This window comes from Paralichthys olivaceus, chromosome 14 (genome assembly GCF_024713975.1).
Source record: "Paralichthys olivaceus isolate ysfri-2021 chromosome 14, ASM2471397v2, whole genome shotgun sequence".
NCBI lineage: Eukaryota > Metazoa > Chordata > Actinopteri > Pleuronectiformes > Paralichthyidae > Paralichthys > Paralichthys olivaceus.
The window spans coordinates 7,940,456-7,964,483 of NC_091106.1; the positions used below are offsets into that span (position 1 = coordinate 7,940,456).

At 43.9% G+C, this 24,028-nt stretch overlaps 1 protein-coding gene across 14 annotated transcripts; it reads right to left on the reverse strand.

Annotated features, from left to right (window-relative positions):
- Positions 1-13: 13 nt before the first annotated feature.
- Positions 14-23,704, reverse strand: srfb (serum response factor b). Of its 14 annotated transcripts, none has more exons than XM_069539012.1 (8): positions 22,614-23,704; positions 18,623-18,889; positions 7,447-7,687; positions 4,805-4,966; positions 4,401-4,505; positions 3,723-3,920; positions 3,542-3,618; positions 14-2,492 (listed from the first exon to the last, which is right to left on the reverse strand). In XM_069539012.1, exons 1-8 carry the CDS (start codon positions 23,253-23,255, stop codon positions 2,397-2,399), a joined length of 1,788 nt encoding a protein of 595 aa, XP_069395113.1. In that variant the 5' UTR covers positions 23,256-23,704; the 3' UTR covers positions 14-2,396. The 14 variants fall into 14 exon arrangements, with proteins under 14 accessions (XP_069395113.1, XP_069395115.1, XP_069395112.1 ...); XM_069539014.1 differs by having other exon boundaries at positions 4,401-4,499; positions 22,614-23,511; XM_069539011.1 differs by having other exon boundaries at positions 4,805-4,969; positions 22,614-23,511.
- Between the last annotated feature and the right edge of the window lie 324 nt (positions 23,705-24,028).

A 24,028-nucleotide genomic window follows, 5' to 3' on the forward strand; every position in this document is an offset into this window, starting at 1 on the left:
GATGTGGTCGTTCTTTGAGCAGTTCATCGTGTTTTTATTACAAAATGTCTGTACAACAAAAACAGAAAATACACAAAAATAACCATTTCTTTCAATGACAAAGTGAAAACCACAAGTCCTGTTCCATAATCTCTTTTAAAAATCCATAGCTTCTAGTAACCACCAGATTAAAGTGGGAGAAGTAGCTGTGCTCAGCGTGTGAGTTCTGTTCAAACAGCACAGCAGGATGACATGAGAACATGTACAGGGACAGAGCAGAGGACATGAAGCGTGTAAATGACCTCTACCTCTCTCTCAGTCAGCACAGCTACTTCATCCTCCGTCTGACTCTCTGGCTTCCAGCCCTGCTGTGCTCGGTCATCCAGCTAATTCTGTAGAAATGAGTTAAAATAATCTCACTGCGGCCGCAGCTGAGGATCGCATGACAGGTCCAAAATCACGTGAGGAGCTCTGGAAGAAAATTTAAAAAAAAAAGTAAATCCTACATTTCACTCGCCTTGCAGTGATACAGCAATCAGCCACAGAAAAGAGGCACAATGGTGCAGAGAAGGCTCAGTCTGATGACTCTCATCCTTTATGATTTCTGAGGCTCACACTGAGATTGCAGTCAGACAGGGTTCAAAGTTAAAGGAGTAGAACGTAAATTCAAATAAAGACCAAATGAAAAGATCCTTGTACTCAAAACATATTCACTCAATACTGCTGTAATATTACAGCAGCAGGACTGGACTGAGTAACAGTGTTTCCATGCATGGAAACACTGATGCTTTGAATGCAGTATTCAAGTGGAATTTTTACATCTACACACACAAACACACAGCGTCTTATTAAACAGATTTGTGTCCAATGTCGTGACTCAAGTGAGAAGTAGCATCATATAGTGTAAGTTCTACAGATTGATGAAGGCTAATCAGATCAACAGGTTAGCAATCAATCACGTATTTAAAAAAAGATTCACTTCAGGATATTACCTGTGTGTGAGTCATGATGTGTTCATATATATGAACACTGGGGAAATTATAAATCGAAGGCTTTATAGTGAGAATTGAGCTTGATGAAGATGATTTCCATCAGATTGTCGTAGTTAGAACAATCTCTATATTTTAAGTGCCACATCAGGGCTTCATTAGAAACCTCACATGTAAAACTTACACTACATGATCACTCATTCAAAGGTTGCACTGAAATATCACTACCTCCGCCAGAGAGATTTCAACCCTGTACGTTTGTTTGTGGACAAGATTTCACAAACACAAGTCAACAGTTTTCCTCAAAACTTGGAGGAAGGATGCATTGTGGGTGAGGGAAGAGTCCGTTCAATTTTGGTTCAGATCTGGATCAAAAGGCAGATCTAGGGTATTTCTTTTTTTAATCACCTTTAACATTGCAAAAAAGAGCGTTTGACATTTTCAGTTTTCCCAGAGAATAATTAATTCATGATTAAAGGATCTAAATGAAAAAGAATTCGGGCACCTTTAGGGGACCGAGCATGTGATATTTTTCAGCTTGATTGAATTTAAGGAGACCGTTTGGCCTTGGCGGAGGTAAACGCTCTACTGACTGACAGTTTTACATTTTGTGACCCAGGTACTTGATGATATTGTGAGATTCCAATCATTGTCTGAATCAAAAAAAGTAAAACAAACATACAGCGTTCTTTCTCCATCTCGTAGTGAAAACTCCCGACAGCAACATATAAAGGTATATTAAATTAATTTACATATACATGTAAATAATTCATTTTCTTTATGCATTTTCATGTAAATACAAAAACCACTACGTAAAAAACAACTACATGCTGTTGCACAAACTAAACCAGGCTAAAAATACAAGTCATCAATTTAAAAAAAATATGTACATTTCCAAAACTTTTTTTTTCCTTTTTCTTTTCCTAAGTCAACAAGCGTCTCCCTGCCCCATTTACAAACTGCAGATATGCACGTGCACACAGACACACACACTTGTGCACAAATTGCTCACACTGGAACATTCAGACAAACAAATGTCTCTTTGGCTGGTGTGAAGCTGTGGCACCTTGTGTGTGTACACGTAATTACACTTTCAAAAAACACACGCACACACAAAAAAAAATTAGACACCATCCAACGGCATAAAAAACAGGTTCCGATGATGGGTGTAGTGATACTTTTCCTATGCATCTGCGAATATATATATATTTATATACCAAAACATACTGAATACTGTATAAGGGTCAGCCACACATATGCCCTTGATTGATTGTGTGTGTGTGTGTGTGTGTGTGTATATATATATATATATATATAATATATACTTAAAAAGTCACATTCAGAAGTGTGATGGGAAACTCTGTGGGAAGGCATCAATAAATAGAGATGTCTGTCTGTGTTGCTGTGTTAAACAGCTCCAGCCGTCTGTCAGTCACTCTTCGAGTTCTGTGCCGCGTCCAGGTTGACCACCTGCAGCTCTGTCAGGTTACTGCTGCTGCCGCTCGACTGCTGGCCAATCACCATCTGGAACACAACACGGATTGCGTCAGTAGAGAGCACAGGGCCAATCGAAAGCAGCCAATCACAAGTCATCACAGCACCCAGCACAGATGGACGTCCTGCTACACTGCATGCTTTTCATTATGGAGCGATGAGACGCTGCAATAGATGCTGATCATTTCTGTAACAACTAAGATGCTTAAGCTTGGAAATTATGAATTAATTGTTATCAATAACAGGACAGGCGTGTTTCTATAATCTATCGCTCTATGGAGCTCGACAGTGTTGGTTCTGGATGTCGAAATCCTATTTATTGTCTGAATAGAGATTTTGATCATCAACCGTAATAATTTACAGACTGAAATGATCTGATATTCTCCTTTAGAAGCCACAAGTTCATATGATATCAACTGCGTTTTAAGAAAAGTGCTGGAATTCACCATTTGCAATGGTTTATGGGATGTGTAGTTCCTTTACTCATAAAATAATAATGTTTACTGTCTTGTACGTTAGCCATTTTTACCTTTTGACCATTTTCCTATATTTATTTTTGCTCCACATCAAATGATTTGTGTTCTGATCTGGTTCAAAACTATTTATAAGGATAATTTGACACGTCATTGAGAAAATGAATGTGAAATGTACTTTCAGAACCAGAGGTGTTCAAAAAGTGGGCAATTACTGTTATACTCTTGCTGAGTGTAGGATTTTGTCAAGTGTGATTTCATAAGATGTAGTTCTGGAGGATCTTTAGGTCAATTCAGCAGCATATTTCAACCAAAAGGAATTCCTCACATTTTCCTTTATAAAATGAGATTTTACAAAACATCACACTCTTCATCTCCATGCACTGTAACTGTGGTGTTTTGTTTAGTCTAATGCACGTGTCTCTTGCTGCAGGTCACAGGTAAAACCAACATGACAGCTGATCATCCACATTCATACAAAGAGGCAGCAGGTGACAAGCCTCTGTGTGCCAGTGCTCTGTTAGGATGCATTAGTGCGATCACGTGGCATGCTGGTTGCATAGGGAATATGAGAGTTTCACTTGTAAAATGCAGATCTTGCCGTACTGGGTGTAGCTGCACCGCAGAGACAGGGATCTGTACCGTGCCGGGAGGTGCTGTGAGGAACACCTGAGGGACACCACCTGGAAGAAAAACAGTTTTGCCATCAGTGTTCTTATTTCCTCTGAAACGATATTTATCCAAAGCGGTCACCCAGTAATGAGAGTGTGCTCAAACAGTGCCTCACCTGCATCTTGAGCCTGTGCGTGGGACACCTGCATGGCTGAGGTGCCCTGGGAGAAGGCGTTGAGCACAGCCAGCCCCCCGTCGGTTAGCCCAGGCGTGGAGGCGTACATTACAGTGTGGGGGCTGGGGTACATCATGTGACCCGCCACCGACGTTGGGACTGATGAGGTGACGATGGTTGCTGGGAGACTCACCGTTGCTGAAAGGCAAAAGGTGGGAGGGAGAGAAAGCAAACACACTGAAGGTTAGAGTTGTGTACACATGTTGGCCAGCAGGTGGCGCTTAATAGCTGTCTGAAGTACACTACTGACTCCTGCCTGTGCTTCTGTAGTGGCTCCACTAAACTGTATGAGGGACAAAACTCATCCCAACAAAAAAATGAAAAACAAACTTCTCCTGAAGTCCTCCACTCATTGAGACGTTTTTATATTTGCATGATTTAGGCTAAAATAAATGTCTGATCGTGGGTTGATGCACAAGTAAAACGTCATAAATTCTGCTGTGTCATCATTAGATCACATGAACTTTGGATAACCTCTCTCCATCATTTGGAGCACCAATGAACATGGTATTTAAATTTATTTAGGGGTCCTTGATTTGCAAAAGTTTGTGAACCACTGCTCCAAGAAAAGTTTAATCCAACAGGTATGTGTTTCTCCACAGGGGGGATGTGACCTACCGGTGGAGTTTGTGGAGGTGTGGGAGATCTCTGGGTTGTGTTCAGAGGTGGGCTGGGTGTTGGGGTGGACCTGGATAGCCTGAAGCTGCTGGGGAACGCCTGCTCCTGGAGACACACAGAGGGCAACCGGTGGCTACAGTAAGTCATCACACACTCCACACAGGGAGGAGCAGTGCCCACAGGAGGGGAGTATGAAGTACAGTAGTGGGGTTGGTAGACAGTAGCAGTAAGAAGCATTGGTAGTACTGTTAGCTGAGGTAGAAGAAGTCATCGTGCAAGTGGAATTAGTAATCCTGATGGTTATTATTCATAGCAAGAAGAGGCGGCGTTAGTGGCAGCATCCTGAGTTGAGGCTATGATCAGTAAAAGCAGGCAGAGTGGTGGCAGCAGGCAGAGCAGGTCACCTGTGAGGGAGACAGCAGCAGGGAAGCGGAAGACAGCCTGCTGTCCCTGCTGTGGCTGCTGGGCGGCGGCCAGGGCCTGACCATGCTGCCCCTGGAGGGCCAGGGAGTGCTGCTGCAGCTGGCTCAGAGGAATGGTGGGGGTGCCGGGGGGGAGAGGTGTGCCTGCTGGAGGGGGGCAGGCAAAGACACACACGCACAGAGGATAAGACTTAACGTGAAAGGATAGTAGCATTTGAAAAAGTTCATTTTAACCTGCAGGGGCCTGAGACATGAACAGAACGGCAGCAGATTTTTTTACATTTTGTTCTAATCAAAGGTTTCATCTATTAGTCTAGATCTTTAGCAAGATAACATAACCACCATTTTTGTGTAGGTTTTCTCCAGATACTCCTGATTCCTCCCACAGTCCACAGACATGCAGATTCAGGCTAACCCTCTGAATTGTACCCCACCTCCTGCCCAATATCCAGCTCCCCCCATGACCCTAAAAAGATAAGCAGTAATGCATTGATGGATCTTAATAGGTGAACTGTGGAGGACATTAACATTAAGTTTCTGACTAAAACATATTGTGTGTAACATTGAGGTTTCACGAACATGAGGAAGTGCACTTTTTCTCCTCATAGCCAATCTTTGAATATATTATAAATCATCTTGTCATTTTTCTTGCCTTTGCTGGCACTTAGCATGAAACTCGACAGCAGAATGTGAAGTTTGATGCCTGCATGCTCACAGAAATGGTTCTGTCCCCTCGTGCATGTGTAGGGTGTAAAACAAGGGAGCAACTTGTAAAAACATTGCTCTACAGCACTACTAGTGGTCCAAACCTCCACCGGGTACCTTTAACTACGCAGGTCTATGTACCAAACTGATACCACATCTTTTAAGTTATTATTTTCCACTCAGCCACTCAAAAACAGCAGTTGCGCCGTAAGTGCAAGTGCAATTTTTGTAATGGCAAAGTGATTTTGGATAGTGGAACTTTGAGCTAGCTAAAATGTCAACAATGTGGTATTTTTTCACGCTGGCAGGTTCCACAACTAAAACTGACAGTATTCAGTTTCGAGCCATTTAAGATTTTTATCTACAGCGGTTTCACACTGATAATTAAACCTGAATGGTGACTCACTACATGACTGAATTAAGTGGTGATTAAATTATTTAGGATTAAGTGTCACAGTGCACATACCAAACACATGTAACTGTCATTTTCTCAATCTCAGCTAATTTTCTTCCATCATGTTTGAATTGTCATTTAGCTTTTTCTGCAGAGAGCAGACATTTCACTTCAGCACATGACTCCAGAGTTACACCCTCACAATTTGTCAGATGCTCCAGAGACAGTTGCTGCAGTCGAGCGGACAGGCCCTTTCAAGCTGCCAGCTGAGGAGGTTATAGTGTGGGAGGGTGTGTTGTTCCACCTGGCACTGCCGCTATGTGCCAGACAGGTGGTGAGGAGGAGAGAGGGAGTGAGAGGGTGGAAAGAGAGGGAGGGTGAGAGGAGGAGGTTGTAAAAAGGAAGCGAGAGACTGAGGAAGAAGAGAAGGAGAGGAGGGAGAAGTGACAGAGATGCTGCCAGACTGTCCTTCACGTCAGTTAAAATAACAGAAGAGCCATTAGTGGGCATCACTTTGTCCGTCTGTTCAGCTGAGTGTTGACAACCAACACACACTGCAGCTATTCACTACTGAAGACTGATGACCACTGGGCCTGTTCAGCTTCACTGATGTAACACAGACTCTGGTCTACATCATCGACTGGAGAGAAAACTGCACCAGTCAGCTTTAAGCTCTTTTCATGTCATGGACAATCTGAATAAATGCTTCTTATACAGACGGGATATTATTAAATAATCTTGAATGTCAAATATTACTTGTGCCTTTAGGGGAATCGTGACCTCTTGGATTCCCAAGGCCCCTCCTGGAGACCCCCAGATGTAGACACAGTGTTTCCATGAAGAGGAAGTGTAATGAATAATTACTGGGGAAAGCCAGTTATGAAACACATCTGGGTTCCCCAAATCAGAGCCCACTGCCCCAAACATCCTCTTTGAGTTGGTGGCGTACAGATCCCCTGTGTTTCAGAGTGCGTTGGTGAGGTCCCCCTTAATGAAGGGTCATGTGTAGTTCAGGACCACACTGACACAAAGCTCCTGCTCCACAAAGTGCAACTCAATTATAATTTCGGCACAAGGCACTGATCCTTCATTGAATATTCATGAGTAATTATGGGCTGTGTTCGTCAGCCCTCATTGCCAAGTCTATTGTGTCCCTCTCACCTAATTATTCCTGTCCCCGAGTGACAATCAAAGCCAGGGCCAGTTGCCAATAGACGTAGCTTTCCTGGATACTGGGGGCTTTGTAAAAACCAAGGGCGCTGAGTGTTAGTGACTGCCTATGAAGAGCTGTTGTGTGATGTAAACAGCTCTGAGAGAGGTACGACCCCCCTTCCCGAGATGGCAGCTGAGGTCATGGAGAAACCATTCAGATTCTAATCAGAAAATAAGCGAGACAACGCTGTGACGTTAACAAAACATAAAGGTCTGCAGAAGTGCCATGATTCTATAAGATGAGGTTAAGGCAAGAAATGAGAACTGTTACAGAGTTCTAGATGTTCCGGACATGATCTGCTTCTCTACCTACCAGGCATGAAGGTGAAGCCACTGGGCAGCTGCATGACCCCTGTGGAGGCGCCGGCGGCCTTGAGGATGGTGCCATTGGCGCTGATGTTGCTGCTGGCCGAGACGGGCGCCAAGTAGTTGGTGAGGGGAAACGAAGTTCCGCTGCTCACCTGCATGGTGGTGGAGGTGGTGGGTACTGTGGACTGGGTGCTGCTGGTGCTGCCTGGAAGGCTGGCCACCGTGAACGCCGGCTTCAGTGTATCCTGTGAAGAGAAAAAACAAGTCTTCTTAGGAAGACGGGGGCAGATCGTTGGATAATATCATAGAAGTTTTCAGACAAGAACTGTGGAAAATATTTGAAACTAATTATCGTGTTACTGTCACGTCAACAGGAAAATGTCCGGAACCTTCAGGTTAGTTGTGGTGCAGCATGTAGGAGGCAGGATGTAAGATATAAATTCCACTACAGAGATCACATGTTTTCTTTTACAGCATATTGACACTTGCATTGTCATGAATCCTCCAGATAATCTCCCACTGTTTTCTAACATGGGCTCATTCAGACATTATCTGGAGTTTTTACTTGGGCTGCCGGAGAAACTCCGGACAATGCAGCAACTGACTTGGAAATTTCCGTTCTCACTTACTGGTTAATTTCAGGAGATTATCTGTAGTTCAGTGCAAATGTGAAAGTTAGTAGAGGATTCCTGCCTTTGGTAAAACTTCCAAGATGTCATCAAACATCAGAGTTCCACATGATGACACCTGAAACAACACCATAATGGGGCTTTTCCTCTCTGAGCAGCTGACAGCAGGGTAGGCAGGAGGATAGACCTCAATACTTGCTGCATTTTCACCGATCAATGGGCGGCCTACAGAGACCAGAGTGTTTTTTAATAGACTTGGAGCAAATGACATGAACGGGGCAGGGAAATGCGCCGGGACCTCTCTAATTGCATCCATATGTAAAATACTAAACAATGCAGGTAGTGTTTCTCTGAGCAATGCAATGCTTTCGTTTAAAAAGAGAAAGCTACATTTAAGTTGGAGGAAAAAAATTGGTTTTGAACAGAAAATGTAGGAATTTCAGTATAAAATGGTGACATGACATGAACTGAATTCCAGCAGTGTAGATTGAGGACTGTTTATTCTGAATCCTGCAACATCTGAACATCCTGCAGTTCACATCCAGCCACTTATAGCAACTCGACTGGAGAGTTATAAAAACTATTTCTACCCTCGTATTTTGTTACTTTGAATCATAAAGCATGTTACTGTAAAACAGGGTAGAAACCATGCAGGCAAATAAGATGCTACGTAAACTTAAGGAGGTGAGCTGTAGCATCACGCCACACACACAAGTGTGAGCATCCATGGAACAGCAGAACAGGATGTGTTGGTGAGTGGGCTGCATGATAAGAGCAGAGTAGGCGTTAGGCCGGCACTATAAAGCACAGAAACACAGCATCACCGTTTCTCCGCACTTATGAAAACACTTATCGCATGATACCAATGATCTGTAATAGCAGAATGGGAATAAGGCTACATGTTAAAAAAAAGTGTTGGTTTAATATTTTTTGAGGGTTTGAATCCAGATGTTTGAATATGAAAACAGAGGTGTCGCTGATGAAACAATAGAAACTGGATAATTCCATAATCAGGGGTGTGCATTTAGAGAGGTCATTCAAATATAGGGGGAGCTGCATGCACATCCAAGAATGATAAATACACTGCTTTAGAGACTGGATCCTTTAATTCTGCACGTGTGTTCAGTAGAGAGACATCATAATAACCCATCCCATTTCAGATGCTCAAGCAGATGACACAACTGGTAGGGCCTTTGCAGTTGTCAGTATCCCATAATGCATTTTGCCCTCTTCAATCCCCCACGCGGGTCTGGCCAAAGGACTGTCATTATATGTCCTTCCCCCTCTCTCCTACCATACACTCTACACTGCACACCATAAAAGTCCAAAAGCCCAAAACAATACCAGGACATACTAATACCAGTCACTTAAACTCAACAAATAAAAAATACAATCAATGATATAAGAGGTACATAAACTGTCCAATGTTTTTATAGTTTGATAGTCATGAAGAGAAAAACTCAAAAGTTGTATAATGGTCTTACAAATATCAAAGCTTATTGAATTGATTGTCCTATATGAAGATAACATGGATGATGTCCATCCACTCTCTACACCAATTATCCTTGAGGTTTGCAGTGTACACAGAGGAAACCCAGGACATGTTAACAGTCCCTTTGGGTTTAACATTTAATTTTGACTACTCCTTTTTATACCTCTGTGCCAGTGGTCAGTTTTCAGATTGCCTGTCCCTCCGCCTGTTCCATTCTTGTGAACACGATTTCTCAAGGACGCCCTGAGGGACTTTCTTCAAATTAGGTACAAAAGTTTGGTTGTGCTCAACTCATACAATTTGAGTGGTCAAAGGTCAAGGTCACGATGGCCTCACAAGACATCTTTCTGGCCTCTTTGACATGATATCTGACATAATTCTGCCTTTTGGGAAATTCTTCTAATTTTGCCGGGTTGTCACTAAGAGTCAAAGATTAATTGATTATATCTGTTGTCAAAAGGTCAAAGGTCATGGTGACCTCATGAGTTTGAAACTTTGAAAAAAATATTTTTATATGAACCTGCACTGGATAACGCAGGAATACAACCACAGGTATTCCGAGAACTTCTAAGAAGTGCAGCGGTTAATCACGGAAGTACTTCAATTACTTGCCAATACATAAATAAAACTTTTACCATTAATTAAGTGTTAGTCCATAATGTATTGAAGAGAAACGTCACAACTTGCACCTGTTATTTGGGAAGAAGTGCAAGGTCAGTCTGGACATCAGGTCCTATGAAGGACATATCTCTGGTGGGCGTATCCCTCAGAGGGTGCAGCCTCAGTACTGGGACTAAGATCACTTCATGGTGCAGCAGTAAATAAATGATCCAGGTTCATGGACTATGAGAAAGCAAGTGACTGAGGTGTATTGCAAATAATCAGCATGGAATCCTTGTCATTATGAATAACAAAGGAAATGTGTGAGCAGACTAGGCCAACCTCTCCTAGCCTAGCAGAGCACTATTGGTTTTTATATGTCACTGATTACATGGGTGAGAGGTGGAGGATCCAGCATGCACTCCACTGATAACAACTTCCAACAACTCACTACCATGAAACATGTAGATGGAGCTACTGTAAAGATAAGCGACCAGTCTTCAGCCACACTGCAGTGTACCCACGAAGCAGTATTCATGAGAGGCTTCTAGTTTGCTCACTGCAGTGCATAAACTTGTTTTATTTGAAACAGAGGTTTAATAAGGTGTTTAAATAAATGATCAGGGGTGCTGCAGCTAACTTAAGAGTTTTCTGGACTTGATGAGGTGCAGATGGCTGAACAGGTGTTGTCTTGAAGCAGAAATACACAGAGCTGAGCTGCTAGATAGCTCGTCTGCAGCTCGGATCCAGGGTTCTGACAGTATAAGGTCCTTCACCTCTTTAGTTAAACAGCATCTGGAAAGTTGCAGGGAGGGGGGGAGGCTGCTGCACAGAGGACTCACTCACAGTTGTTCTGGCCTTTTAACCAGAGAGGAAAACTGAATAAATTCACACAACAACAATCTACGATCCAATTACTCTACAACTGTCAGGCCTGTTATTCATTACAGAGAGACTGCAGACAGTTAGACCATGACGCAGCTGTCACCACGTTTTCATTATCCCAAGAGACCTTCCAATTTTGTGATAGTCGTTTCATTGATGTCCACAAGGCCAACTGGAACTGCCCTACTCTACACTATCAGAGGGCTTTAGAGAAATGTATGTCATGACCATCATTAAAAATAATCTTAAACATGGCAACAGTAGGTGAAGATGAAACTCAAGCCAACCGCTAAAGTATGTATAAAAAAAATAATAAAAAAAATAAAAATAAAAAAACCCTTAACAGGGGTGTAGTGGCAAGAAGCACTTATTAGCCACAGTGGCAGCAGAATGTGTGTGTGGCGGAGCAGGGTGAGACCTGTGTGAGGTTTGGGACAGGGGGACAGGGGACAGGAAAGGGGTCAGAGTACAAACAGCTGAGAGTACAGACAGCTGGCGGGAAACCTGAGCACCTCAGAGGGGGAATTAACCCTCTCCGGGCCAGCTGAGGCAGCAAGAGGCCACGTGTAATGATGGCCGCCATCTGACGCTCAGCAGCTCTCACCTCCGAACGACTGAATCCTGGAGCATGTTGCTTTATCATATCTTGTACTAAAACATGGCGAGGTCGGAGTGTTCCAGCTTCTCTGTGTTAGACTACTCAGTAGAGAAATATGTGGCTGCTCTGGCAAGTTTATACTCACATCTAACAAGGACATAGATTAGTGGATGGGTTAAAACTTGGATGTTAAACTTGGTTACACTCTAAAAACCTATCGTGAAACTGCTACTGTCTCTGTGGCCAAAATTACAACTGACCAGCTGCTTTGTTTGACCATCTCTGTGCGTCTCCTGTTCAACAGGCCAGTCTATAAACAGCGCTGGGTTTTAGTCCTGAGTTGAGGCAGTGCATAGTAAACATAGGCCTCAGTGGTGTAATGCATTCATCTTAGTGACAGAGGCAAAATCTCACCACCACCATTTCCTCTTTGAGTCCTTTCCGCTTCCTGCTCCTTCTGATACACTTGTGCACAGACACATACACTTTATCTCCATAATGAACAATTATGCAGCATCAAGTATTTGATCTGAAACCATAAGTTACTTACACCAAGGGAGCTATGTTATCACCGCTGCCCCTTCTTTTGTTGTTCTGTAAGCAAGACTACACAAAAACAATGATATCCATGAGTTTGTGTAATGTGGTGCAACTCGACTGAATTAAAAGGACTGTTGGGCGTTGGCAGAGGTATGAGCTCTTTCTGTGCCAACTTCAGTTACTGGAATGCCTGAATATTATAAAATGCAACATGTTAGACCGGAAACCATCAGATTATTGAATCAATATTTTAATCATTATTATGAATCCTCCTTATTTTTTTATAATCAATGTAATTGCCTCTGCCTTATGTTTTCATCAGAGCTTGTAATTAACCAACTCCAGTTATGCTGGAACACACATGTACAAATTAGACCTGAAACCATGGTAACCTACGTTAAGAGAGTTATGTTTACACTCCTGTCTGCTTGTTTTTTGGTTAGTTTGCAGGATTACACAAAAACTACTCAACCCATTTCCATGAAATATTGTGGAGGGGTGGGGAATGACCCAAGGAAGGACCCATTACATTTGGTGCAGATCTGGATCAGGGGGTGGATTCAGGATGAGTTTGCACATTATTAAATGTCATCACATCATTAAAGGACTGTTGGGCCTTGGTGGAAGTATGCACTGACTGGTTAGCCTTCTACTTTAAAAAGAAAAGCCACAAACACAGTTTAAGCTCATTCATTGTGATGATTTACTGATTCCTGCTCTTATGCGATTTGTGATCTTGAACTGTTGGTTGAACAAAAAGAGTGATGTGTCCAAGAGCATCAGGAAATTATGAGTATTTGTGACTTTTTCCTGCATCATTTAAAACTAATAATCGTAGTTATTATGTTTTACATACTATCTGATTTAGGTTGTTGGTAAAGACTTGTGTCAGCTTAGAATCCACCTCAGCACTGTTCCCTTTGCTTTGGAAAAAAAAAAAAGATGGAACGGAGCATGACTTGGGGAAAACACTCCACTTAGTATGAAGTAGCAGAACATAACAAATGAATTCACAATTTATAGTTGTGCGAATGGAGGAGTGAGTTGTCTGAAATGGGCAATGAATCCTCCAGTCTTGACACAGGAGCCACTGAGAGCAGCCTCTATAAAGCACTTTACAAAAGAGGGACATTATTTTACTTCAGAAACAGATCTCGAGCATTTCTACATTCTGTCCCTCCTAAATCCACTGTGAGGACAAATCCTAATATAAAAAGGATCAGGAGGTAAAATACAATAAACCCAAACCATGAGAAACACAAGCAATCTTGTTTATACACTCAAAATGGTTTCTCTGGTTGTGCAGTTGTGCGAACAACACAAAAGTGGCAAAATCATTCCTTTAGCCCTTTCTACATGCTGGTATCCAAACATTTAGTGCATTCTTAGTGGCTCTATATGGTAAGAGAATAAATGCCCTAATTGCCCTCCTTAAATTTACAGACATCGTAGGAAAGAGCCTGTTTTGAAGACTTGGTAAATGAGAGGGTAATTAAAAAGAGAAGGACACAAATGATTCCCTATTCATGGGGGGATTCATCAGTCTAAATTGAAGGTGACAACTGTCAGGCTAGTCCAGTGTTTCGTTGGAGAGCCCATTGTGCAGTTTACTGGTGGCTGGCCCTCGTCTAATCTCCCATTTGCTGGCTCCCATCTCCCAGTCTGTCACCCTGCCAGCAACATGGAATTTGCAGCTCCATTTGGGACTGCTAAAAAAGGCAAGGCAGCCCAAGTGGAGGAGGTGCAGCCAATGGCGGATGACCTGTCCAGTTGCTCGCTGTAAAATAAGGAGGTGGAAGGGGGGGTTGGGGGGGTGACATAATGTTGCTCGCCTCCCCCCCTCTAATACGGCCAACATGCTGCTTTCCCTCCCTTCGGACACAATCACCACCTCAGGGGCAGCCTTCTGATGAGAGCAAACATCAGAGTAAATTAACATTCCATCACCTCAGCGACTCTCTCCTGTCATCTACTTCAAGGTGTGTGACACAACTGTAGAAAACTGTAAAATGATACATTCATTTTAAAAACACAATCATAGATGTGCCATGTGTGGAATAATGAGGCTGTTAAATCGTCTGCAGAGGCGTAATGCCAGGAAAACAAACATGACCGCTGTTCATCAGGACAGTGGCCTCGGTCTGCAAGTTTTCTGCTCTGTGTTTATTGCGACATCACAGTGCGATGGAAGTGTCAACTGTGCTAATGAGCAGAGCAACAAATAAAACTTCCACCAGGACTAAAACAAGTGCACAGTGAACGCAGCAGGGAGGACGGAGATACAGAGGCATGGAGCGAAGGGAGGGACGGGAGTGGGAAAGTGAGGGAAGGGGGGAGGAGGAAATCAGAGTTGGGTGCTAAGACAGATCCTCTGAGCAAACGAGTTGTGGGATTTGCCATCCCCTTCCAAAAATAACCCAAAACACACAAAACATCTGCACTGGAGGCTTGTCTAGTATTTAGAAGAAGCCATAAGCAATACCAGGATCTGTTGGAGGGGATGCAGGGACGGCACAACGAGGACAAATCTACTTCCTTTGCTAGCTACTTTTCCCTCGTCATTCCTCATTCACTTCTACATCAGATATTATATTTCCCACAATGCATTTATGCAGCCCTCAGAGAACAGTCTTTAGCATGTTAACTTCGGGTATTTTGTACTTTGTGACCTGAAAGAGCAAAAACAATAGAAAAGTCAGGGTTTTCCAGACAAAAAGTGAGTCACACACACCTGAAACTCATCATTTAAACACTTCTCTGCTCAATTAAAGGAACTCCCCATTGAATTATCCTGGCCTCACTCCTGAATGATGATGTTTCTAGAAAACATTCGGTGCTTTTCTCTCTGTTCGTGTTCTCAGTACCAGTTTGAGGTCTGGTGACAGTGACTCAACATTCAGTTCCATGCATCTGAACAGTCAACAGATGAGATGATAATAATGTGACTCACAGTCTTCTCAAACTCTCAAACTTAAACAGACACACAAAGCCATCAGCTAAGAAGCGTGACTGTGGAGCGAAACAGAACATTTCTCTCCTTAATATGTGTTTACAGTGCAAACTCATTTAGATGAAATCATGATTTCCCACCCTGAGCCAACAGCAGCCTGGTCCGTGGTGAATTCGTCCAGACAGGTGAAGGGAATAGTTTAAGTCTATCTTAAGCACATTAAAAATAATAATCAAGTTGCACTGTACCACCAAATGGCCAATTATTTACCATATTAAATACAATGTATATTATTCACAATGTTGAAAAGGAATAAATTCAGATTTTGGGGAATACACTTAATGGTTTTCCGTATGTAGTGAACAATGTAGTGAACACGCCTGTTGTGATAGAAATGTCACTATGAGACCCAACTGCCTCTGAATAAACAGGACACCAGTGAGAGCTCTGTAGCAAGGTATATTAATATTGAATGTTTAAATTACAACAAATCCGACACTGCACTTACCCGGGCCCTTAACGATACACATGACCAGTGTGAAGCTGACATGAACAGATTTTTGAACCACATACTGACAGGGAGAGTTTTCTGGAATTATTAGAGCAATGGTAACTTCCAAAGTTTGACTGCATGCCCCAGCCTGAATTTGAAACATGAGACACAGGGATATTCATTCACTATCAGATAATACTTTTTTTTTTGTAATTGCTATACATGCCACTTTTGATAGTCTTTTTTAGAAACTGCGATCAAATTTCAGCTGGTGTGGAAAACGTGCCGTTAGGAAACACAACAGCAAAGGTTGCTAGTAAAATGTGTTGCCAGACGACTGTAAAGTAAACCTGCACGTCAGTTATTCATATTCTGCATTAAATCCCTATAATACAACTCAAGTCGAGTGTTTTGGGAGAACGAGCTGTACTTGGAGAAGATGACCATATATAGAAAGCTGTGGTGAGTAAACGTCAGCATGTTGTGGAAGCAGAAAAAAACGGCGTTCATAGTTTCTGTCTCTACATATGTTAACCTCATTTGACCAGATTTAATACTGACACTGTAACAATATACTTGACAGAAATAATAATCAATAGGTCTCCTTTCCTATTCGAGAAAAATACACCTCTTCAAGAACAAAATGTAAGCCTATAGATACATAACCAATAGATGTCTAGTTTTATTTTGAGATAAAACACCGAGACATCTTGGGAATACTTTCACAGGATTTGAATTCTGCTCATGGCAACAACAGTTAAGCACCAGGATTTCTACTGTCACATGATTGCATGAGTGATGTCTTCTTCACATCATACTCTTTTGCTCCTCCATGTCGTCCACTCCCCCCGCCAGCCATCGCAAACTCTGAACTGTTTAGACTAGCTCGGACTGTATGTGTGACATACTCTCTTGATAAATAGCATCCAGACGCTGCAGAGGTGCACACGGCGATCATGTAACAGATCTCCTGCACAGGAACGAAAAAAAAAATTTGTATCCACCTGCCATGTTCGAATCATAACAGCACTGCTCCTGAGATGGGCCATGTGGCGACGACTCGTAGTGGTTAAAGATTGCTCTCTGAGAGGCGTCCCTCACTTGTGAATGCAGCGAGGGGGTTAGAGGTCACGGCATCACTGCCAGTCACCTCAATACATGTCATATGAAACTGGACGTAAAGTATTGCACAAATGTTTCCATTCCAGCCCGCTCGTATCTACATCCATACCTCTCCTTCATATCACTAAATGAGTGGGGGGCTGGGGGGGAATCACAGGACTCCAAAGACAGCTGCAGCTTATAAGGAATGTGCGGGGCCTCAGCCAAGAGAGCAGGCAGGGAAACCATACCATATATGGCAACAGAGACAGAATCTAATTTTTATCAATGAGCTGAGCGGGCATGAGAGGGGTTTAACGTGCAAAGGTTGATCTCCTCTCCTCGTCGCTGTATGGTACACATTAGTTAGTGCCTTGTAAAAACAGCACGCGGCCAAACAGGCCTGCGAGTGTCCGTCTTCTAAGGGGTGACTTAAGCCGTGTAAACAGTGGAGGGAATCTCGGCTTCCCAGCACGTGATCACACGAAGGTGTGGGCAGTGAAGTGTGTCTGCTGATGAATTTATCGCTTCACTTCAACCCCTAAAACGCTCAAGGTTCAAGAAAACTCGCAGCAACGCAGAGGGAAACAGGGAAATGATCTGCAGTATCAAAGGTGAAACAGAGTACACTCCACACAGAACTAAAAGAATGCAGAAATTCTTCTTTAGAAAATAATAAGTACTAAAGGTAGTTCAGTCTAGGTTATTTCAGAAGGTATAAAAGTTTGGGAATTATGTGATCTTTTCAGAAATATAATCTCTGTTTCATTAGCTCAGTGTTTCATCCATGAACACAAGACAGCACCGTCCCAAAATCAAAAGATAAACACCAAAGTCCCCCATAAAGGAGTCTGCATGTTCCCATCCTAACACAACCCAGACCTGCTGTGATTTATCTCTCAGAGCGTTATGAGGCTTTCCTGGACAAGAGGTCACAGAGGTAAAGTGTAGACAGCTCCCTTTAGTAGAGTAGAATAATACTCCACATCTTATCTTCTCCTCCCTTCACTCCACAGCCCTTTGAAGGACCAGTGAGACTTTTTTTGGTTTAATTAAAATTAAGGACTTGATGCTCAGAACCACACCACCAGCCCAAAACACAGGCCTCACAATACAACGGGCAAAAGTTCAAAAGTGTTTACAACAGGACAAAGCTTATTTTCAGCAGCTGCCTGTGGGTTTGATTAATTTGCTCTCCTCATGTGCCCGTCTAGCCTTTTCTGGAGATTTCCCACTGTATCCATTAGTGACTCTCTATGGTGCATTTATGCACCATGGTTATTACTATGGTTATTATTTGCACTGCAATTCATGTTTCCATGAGTGAGCAGACAATGAGTCACAAAGACTTAAAACTGCAGGTCTGTTGATGTTGAACATAGGGGAAATGGACTGTAGGGAGAGGCAGAGAAATGAGTGATTCATAACTACAGCCTCACTATGATCTACCTTAAAAAGACGGAGTCAGCGCTAGTACAGTGCAACATCTACGTCACACGTGCTACAAAAAAAATGTCTGTGTGGAGTTTACTCCTCGTAGCACCTGTGCGAAAAGGTTTTGTGTACTTGCCGGGCTCAATCCGCATAGTGTGAAGAGAGTCCATACATCAAACACCAAATCCCACAATTCCCACCGACCTAGCTTGCTCAGAGAGATGTTACAACTTGGTAAATTAACTTAAGTCAAGGAAAACTAAGTTGTATTTTCATGTTGTAAATGACGACAACCAAGCCCACACACATGGACACATTTCCTTCTCTTATTAGTTATGTACGCACTCTTAATCCAATATAAATATATAAGAGTTGAACTGTTAATTTTAATATAATAACATTATTATACAGATGCAATGTCTCTCCAATAAAGACAATGTTTATCTTTTAATTCTCACCTTTGTGTCACCCATGCTCTCCGACTCCGACACCTGATAAGTGAGGTCCGTCTCCTCGAAGCCCGTGGCACTCATGCGCTGGTCCGTGGAAGGGTCAGATCGTGGTGGCGAGTCCGGCGAGTTGAGGCATGTTTGGATCAGGGCTTTGCCTGTTTCACTGGTGATCATTGGCTGGAGCTTGCGAGTGGCAAAAGTGTAAACGTGGCCGGTTTCACTGGCCACGAGCAGCAGAACCTGGGTTCCCGTCAGGGTGGAGAGTTCATAGGCCTGGGATAGAGAAAGAGGAAAACATAACTATCTGACAGAGGGAATGGTTCAATCAAACATCTTAAAAAGAAGTCTCTACAGAATGTGAGAAATTTGAAAGATGAACTTCTGGGAAAAGAAAATACCCACGCCTCGAAAACATTAGGATCTAAAAATACCCCTGTAGTGAACTCTGACGTATAGCACAGATCAGGCTAAAATAACATGAGATAAGGGTCCCAGAATAGAGAGTGTGATATAGCTGTGAGACTGATTGCAGCAGGGGACTGGCTAGCATAGGCAGGGGGACTGGTAGTAGCCCACTCTTGACAGAAGAAGCGAGGAGTCATTTTTAAGGTGCAGAGGTAGCCGGCTGTGAAACATGAGGCCACATCGCGCTCTGCATGCTGTATAATGAATGACAAGGCGCCCAGACGCTCACATTCAAACTCCCTGGCGTGAAGAAAATGCAAAATGAGACCCAAACTCCATCCAACACACACACAGCAATGCTGCACTCAGGGTGAACTCCTGAGAAAGCTTTTTTATCTAAATGAGTCATCAGTTACATGGAGGATGCTTGTGGAGCTTTGAAGGCACAGTGCCATTGCCATCACCTTGGTGAACACGGTGCAGCCGCAGCTCGCTGATAGATCTGCCAACTGCAGTGAGATACTCTCAGACGGAGCGAGGAGACCAATCACATTCAAATTAAAGATTTTATTGAGCCGTTATTAAACTGCATTTGCCGTCTATATCACATGACGCAGTCAGCTTTAACACTGCCTTCATTATGAGCTGCATCAGTCTAGTCCTCTTTATATGGGCAAGTGCCAACTGAAGCAGACAACATAATTGCCTTTTGTGTGTGATAATGCGATGACAGAACAGAAAGGCCAATGATGACTAGCTCCTCCTGAAGTGGCTCGATGCTGCTTATGTCACCTGAGCACTTTTAACTAATTACACAGAGCTCGTGTGTGTTTTGAACCTGTGGCTTGTTGCACACTTCACTTCACCTCACACTGGTAATGATAAACTATCCAGCTCCAACCCCTCCCCTCAACTGGCAGACAGGTGTCTGTCTAACAGCTGGGTCTGATGTTTGGCCAGCATGCAGACAGATAAAGGACTCGTTTGTCAATTTAAGTGCGTTAGGTGGCAGCACAAACTAGACCCACACAACACTTTGTTATGTTTTCTTGCCCTGCTGAATTTCTCATAAATATTCATGACCGCTGGGTATATGTGTTTGTTGCAGGGTAATTGGTTCCTCTTCCTCCTACAAAGTCCAAGTCGAGCTTATATGTCACATAAAGAAGAAGCAAAAGACACGGACACAAACATGGATAAATTAGAAAAATAACAAAAAAGGCTTGTTAGCCACATACATTTATTTTGCAGGGTTTGTCTCACTGTTTGGCTGCAGGTACCTTGAACATCTGTCTCCCCAGTTACTAGTTTAATTCTCTTAACAATGTCTGTTGGATTGACCTGAAGCAAGAGCACAATGTAAGTGTGCAAAGTCAACGATTGTGGCTTGTCGACAGTGGAAGTAGAGTTTCAACAATCAGTCTAGAAATTCATTAGCTGATTGACAAAAACAGCCAATAAAACTTTTGCTAATCTGTTGATCCTCCTGAGCTTGTTCCAGCTTCTCAAATGTGACGTCTGAACTTCTCGCTGATTCGTGTTAATTCATTATATTTGGGATTTGGACAAAATAAACCGTGTTTGCATCTTGTCCGATGGTTGAAAAAATGCACAGCTGCATCAGCCATTGACCGGTCTGCTCACCCAACATGCAGTGTTTCAAGGGCCTGTTCAACGCTGCTCATACGTCTTGTTTAAAATGTAATTGTCAGATATTGGATTCAAAACAGTATCTGCTAAATGCGTTCCTAACTGTGGGTCTTTCACTTCAGCCATGTTTAGGGCTTTAATAAATGATAATTATTATAATGGATAAAACATGATTTCTTTCTTCAATTAATCATTACATATATGAAATTTCCATTGGAAGTTGTAGAGTCCAAGGTCTTCTAACTGTTGAATCTGGACAACAGTTGTGTGAATGTCTGACAAACAATTAATTATCACTTATGATTAGAATTCAACTTTAAACTGCTTTAACAGTAGACATGTCAGAGCTGGGAAAACCGAGGTATAAATAATTACATAAAAAAGGCTCCTTCCATTTGGATGAGCCAGTTTAAGAGCTCTGGTATTGCACATGTTGGTTCCCTTCCATGGGTCGCTGTGATACCTGAATGGAATGGAGCCACAGTTTATTCTATTGGTCACACTTGCCCTGTCAAGTTCAAATGTATGTGATTAAATGTGTCAACTGACCAGAGTGACAGAAAGAGCAAACCTGGAAAAATGCTCTTTTCAAGACAACTGAACCAGCAAAGGAACAACTAATACATGAGAAATGCTGTTTTGTGCGAGTGTTAATCTGAGGCAGATATGACAAGACACTGACTTCACCCACCACGTCCATCACAAGGAAACCAGGCGCATCCCAGAAACCAGTTTGAAACCACTCTACTATGCATCTTCCCACTCCACCCACCTGTCAATTTCTGTGATGGCTGACATAGTGTGGGCAACATTTTCAAAAATCTTCCTTCCCCACAGTGTGTCAACTACTGTTCATGCTGCCAAGGGCCTACATAAAGACACCCCTGTTTCCACGACAACAGTCTGCGATACATAAAAAAGAAAGAAAGCAGGGTACGTGATGCAGGCACTCGAACGTATCATGAGGACAAATGAAAACTCTTGCAACTACAATAAAACACGTCTTACGAGTGTGTGCTTAAAGTCATAATGAAAAATGGCCACGTCTGCTGCAAAACAACTGCTGTGCCTCTGGTCAACAGGCGACCTCCTCTCCTAATAATCAGCTGCAGATGCCTTGTTGCCAAATGCCAAAGAGTTTATCATGGCAGCAAACATGTGGCTGCGTTGTGCATTTCCAGAGAAGTAATGCTTGGTTAGGCAGAAGCAATGGAGGCAAGTTCTGGGTGAAGAACTAAACTAAATCCAAGACAAGTCAACCACTGATACTTGTAACCACAGTGCATGGACTCTCTTCTGTTTGAGTGCTCTCTGACTGTCCTCTGACTTGCCTCCCTGGGGTTTAGTCAGCTGTTGGCACCTACAGGCCCTGCTGCTGCTGCTGCTGCTCATCACCACATGGCTGCTGCCTGCAACCAAAAGGGGAACAGCCTGTGCACTGATGGAAGTGGTTTTCATCAACAGTTCCAGGCAAGTCACCCAGTGTATGAAGGTGTAAGGGTATGTGTGCAATGGAGTGTCAGTTTATCTGGAAATCTGTGTGTGTGTGTGTGTGTGTGTGTGTCAGGCCATGTGTGTGGTGTAGCTGGGGGAGGACATGGTCACAAATAGAATTGTCATTTGCTCAAGTCTATTTAAAGCACGTGGCGTGACATAACCCCTGACTTCCAGACATCCAGACAGTTTGTGCCACAATTGTTAGTCTGTAGAATGAAATGAATTGAAATGAGATGAACCGCAGGTCAGTGGAGCCTCCATTCACAACAAGTCATTAGGTGACACAATCACAATTCCAGAGCAGGACCATGCAACAGGTGTCAGGGTTACACAGGTAATAAAAGGTGTGACCCCCCCCCCCCCCATGAATCAATGAACATATGTTACACTGCACCATGTCAACATCACAGAGACACCCAGATCGAGATGAAACCACCGGACTCACCTTCTTCATAATACCAGTCTTCCTCTTGCTGAAAGTCGTGTATCTTCTCAACTTGTTGTCAATAAATTCCATCTTTATCTTGACGCGCCCACGTGTCTTCTTCCCCGGCTTCGCCCCCGCGACCCCGCCGGGCACCATGCCGTAACCTCCGGGAGCTACTCCCACCTCCTGTCCCGTCACCGCCGCCTCCATCTCCCCTCTCTCCCGCTTCACCCCTCTCCTGCTGTCCCCGTGTGAACCGGGGTCGTCGTCCTCCGCTGAGTCCGAGTCGTTATCCGAGCCGCTGCACAGCGGAGCGCTCTCTCTGTCCGGGTCGAACCGGCCTCCGTGCGACAACACGACCCCCGCGTTCAGCCCCACCATGCTCCCCTGCACGGCGCTCTGCAGGGAGGTCACGCCTGTCCCGTTCCCCGGCCGCACACCTCTCGGACCCCCAGGACCATTAGCGCCCAGCATCCCGATGGCGTCTCTCTCCCCCTGTCGCCCGGCAGCGCACTCGCCAACCCCCGGTAAAGCTTGCCCTGCTCTCACCAAAACTGGACGGACCCCGCTCCCGATAACCCCCGCGCCGTGCCCTGTGGTTCCCCTGCCCGAAGCTGAGCCGTTCCCGGAAGGTGCCGACCCAACCTGGCTCGGTAACATTCTACTCGCGGAGCCGAGTCTGTGGACGCCAGCCGGAGAGCTGGAGCGCGGCAGGTCGGAAGTGACGGACAGAGCGCATACACACGGCTGAGCCGCAAAACGTAAACAAGCCGAGCAGGTTGATGGTTCGACTCCAGGAAATAACCGAGACAAACTTTGAGAAGTGATGCTGCCGTTGAGCCCCTGAGCCCCGCTGCGTCTCCTCCTCCTCTGCCGCCACTACTCCCAGAACCTTCTCTAAAAGGAAAACGCGAAGAGCGCCGTGGGTCCACCTCCGCGGTGTCAAGTAATCCGCGCTACGACCGGACAATTACACACGTGTTGACCTGCTGGTCTTCACATATTCGGTTTTTATGAATGAAAACCACATCACGCCTCTCTCTGCGGCTCATCTTAGTTTTTAAACGCCTCGTTTCAAATCAACATTTACGGCAGCGCAGTGATATCCCACCACGGGGACTACTTCCCGCCTTATAAAGAGATACAACGTGTCCTTATTTGGTGGTGTCTCTCCTTATTTGGTGAGTCACAGCGTCGCCCATCGATTGGCTGGAGATTATCCGAGGGGCGCTGCGATTGGTCGACGCGGCGCGCTGATTAGAATAAATACCAAAATGGTTGCGCTACCGTCAACGTCATCGCGGACAAGCAGAGGCACCGACACAAAACATGCAACTTAGTTTTATTCCGCGCAGCTCGCATCCGCGACAGGAGAACATGTCGCCATTAGTTTCAGACCCAGAATGTGACATGATTCTCCAGCGTGTCACTAC

What these genes read in the sequence shown, in the direction of transcription:
- srfb (XM_069539007.1), bottom strand. Translation starts at nt 23,255, where the DNA reads ATGTTACCGAGCCAGGTTGGGTCGGCACCTTCCGGGAACGGCTCAGCT. An exon ending in TGGCTTCACCTTCATGCCTG is followed by an intron (nt 4,970 to 7,446) that starts GTAGGTAGAGAA and finishes GCCCCCCTCCAG; the next exon opens with CAGGCACACCTCTCCCCCCC. An exon ending in CTGCGGTGCAGCTACACCCA is followed by an intron (nt 2,493 to 3,541) that starts GTACGGCAAGAT and finishes GTTGTGTTCCAG; the next exon opens with ATGGTGATTGGCCAGCAGTC.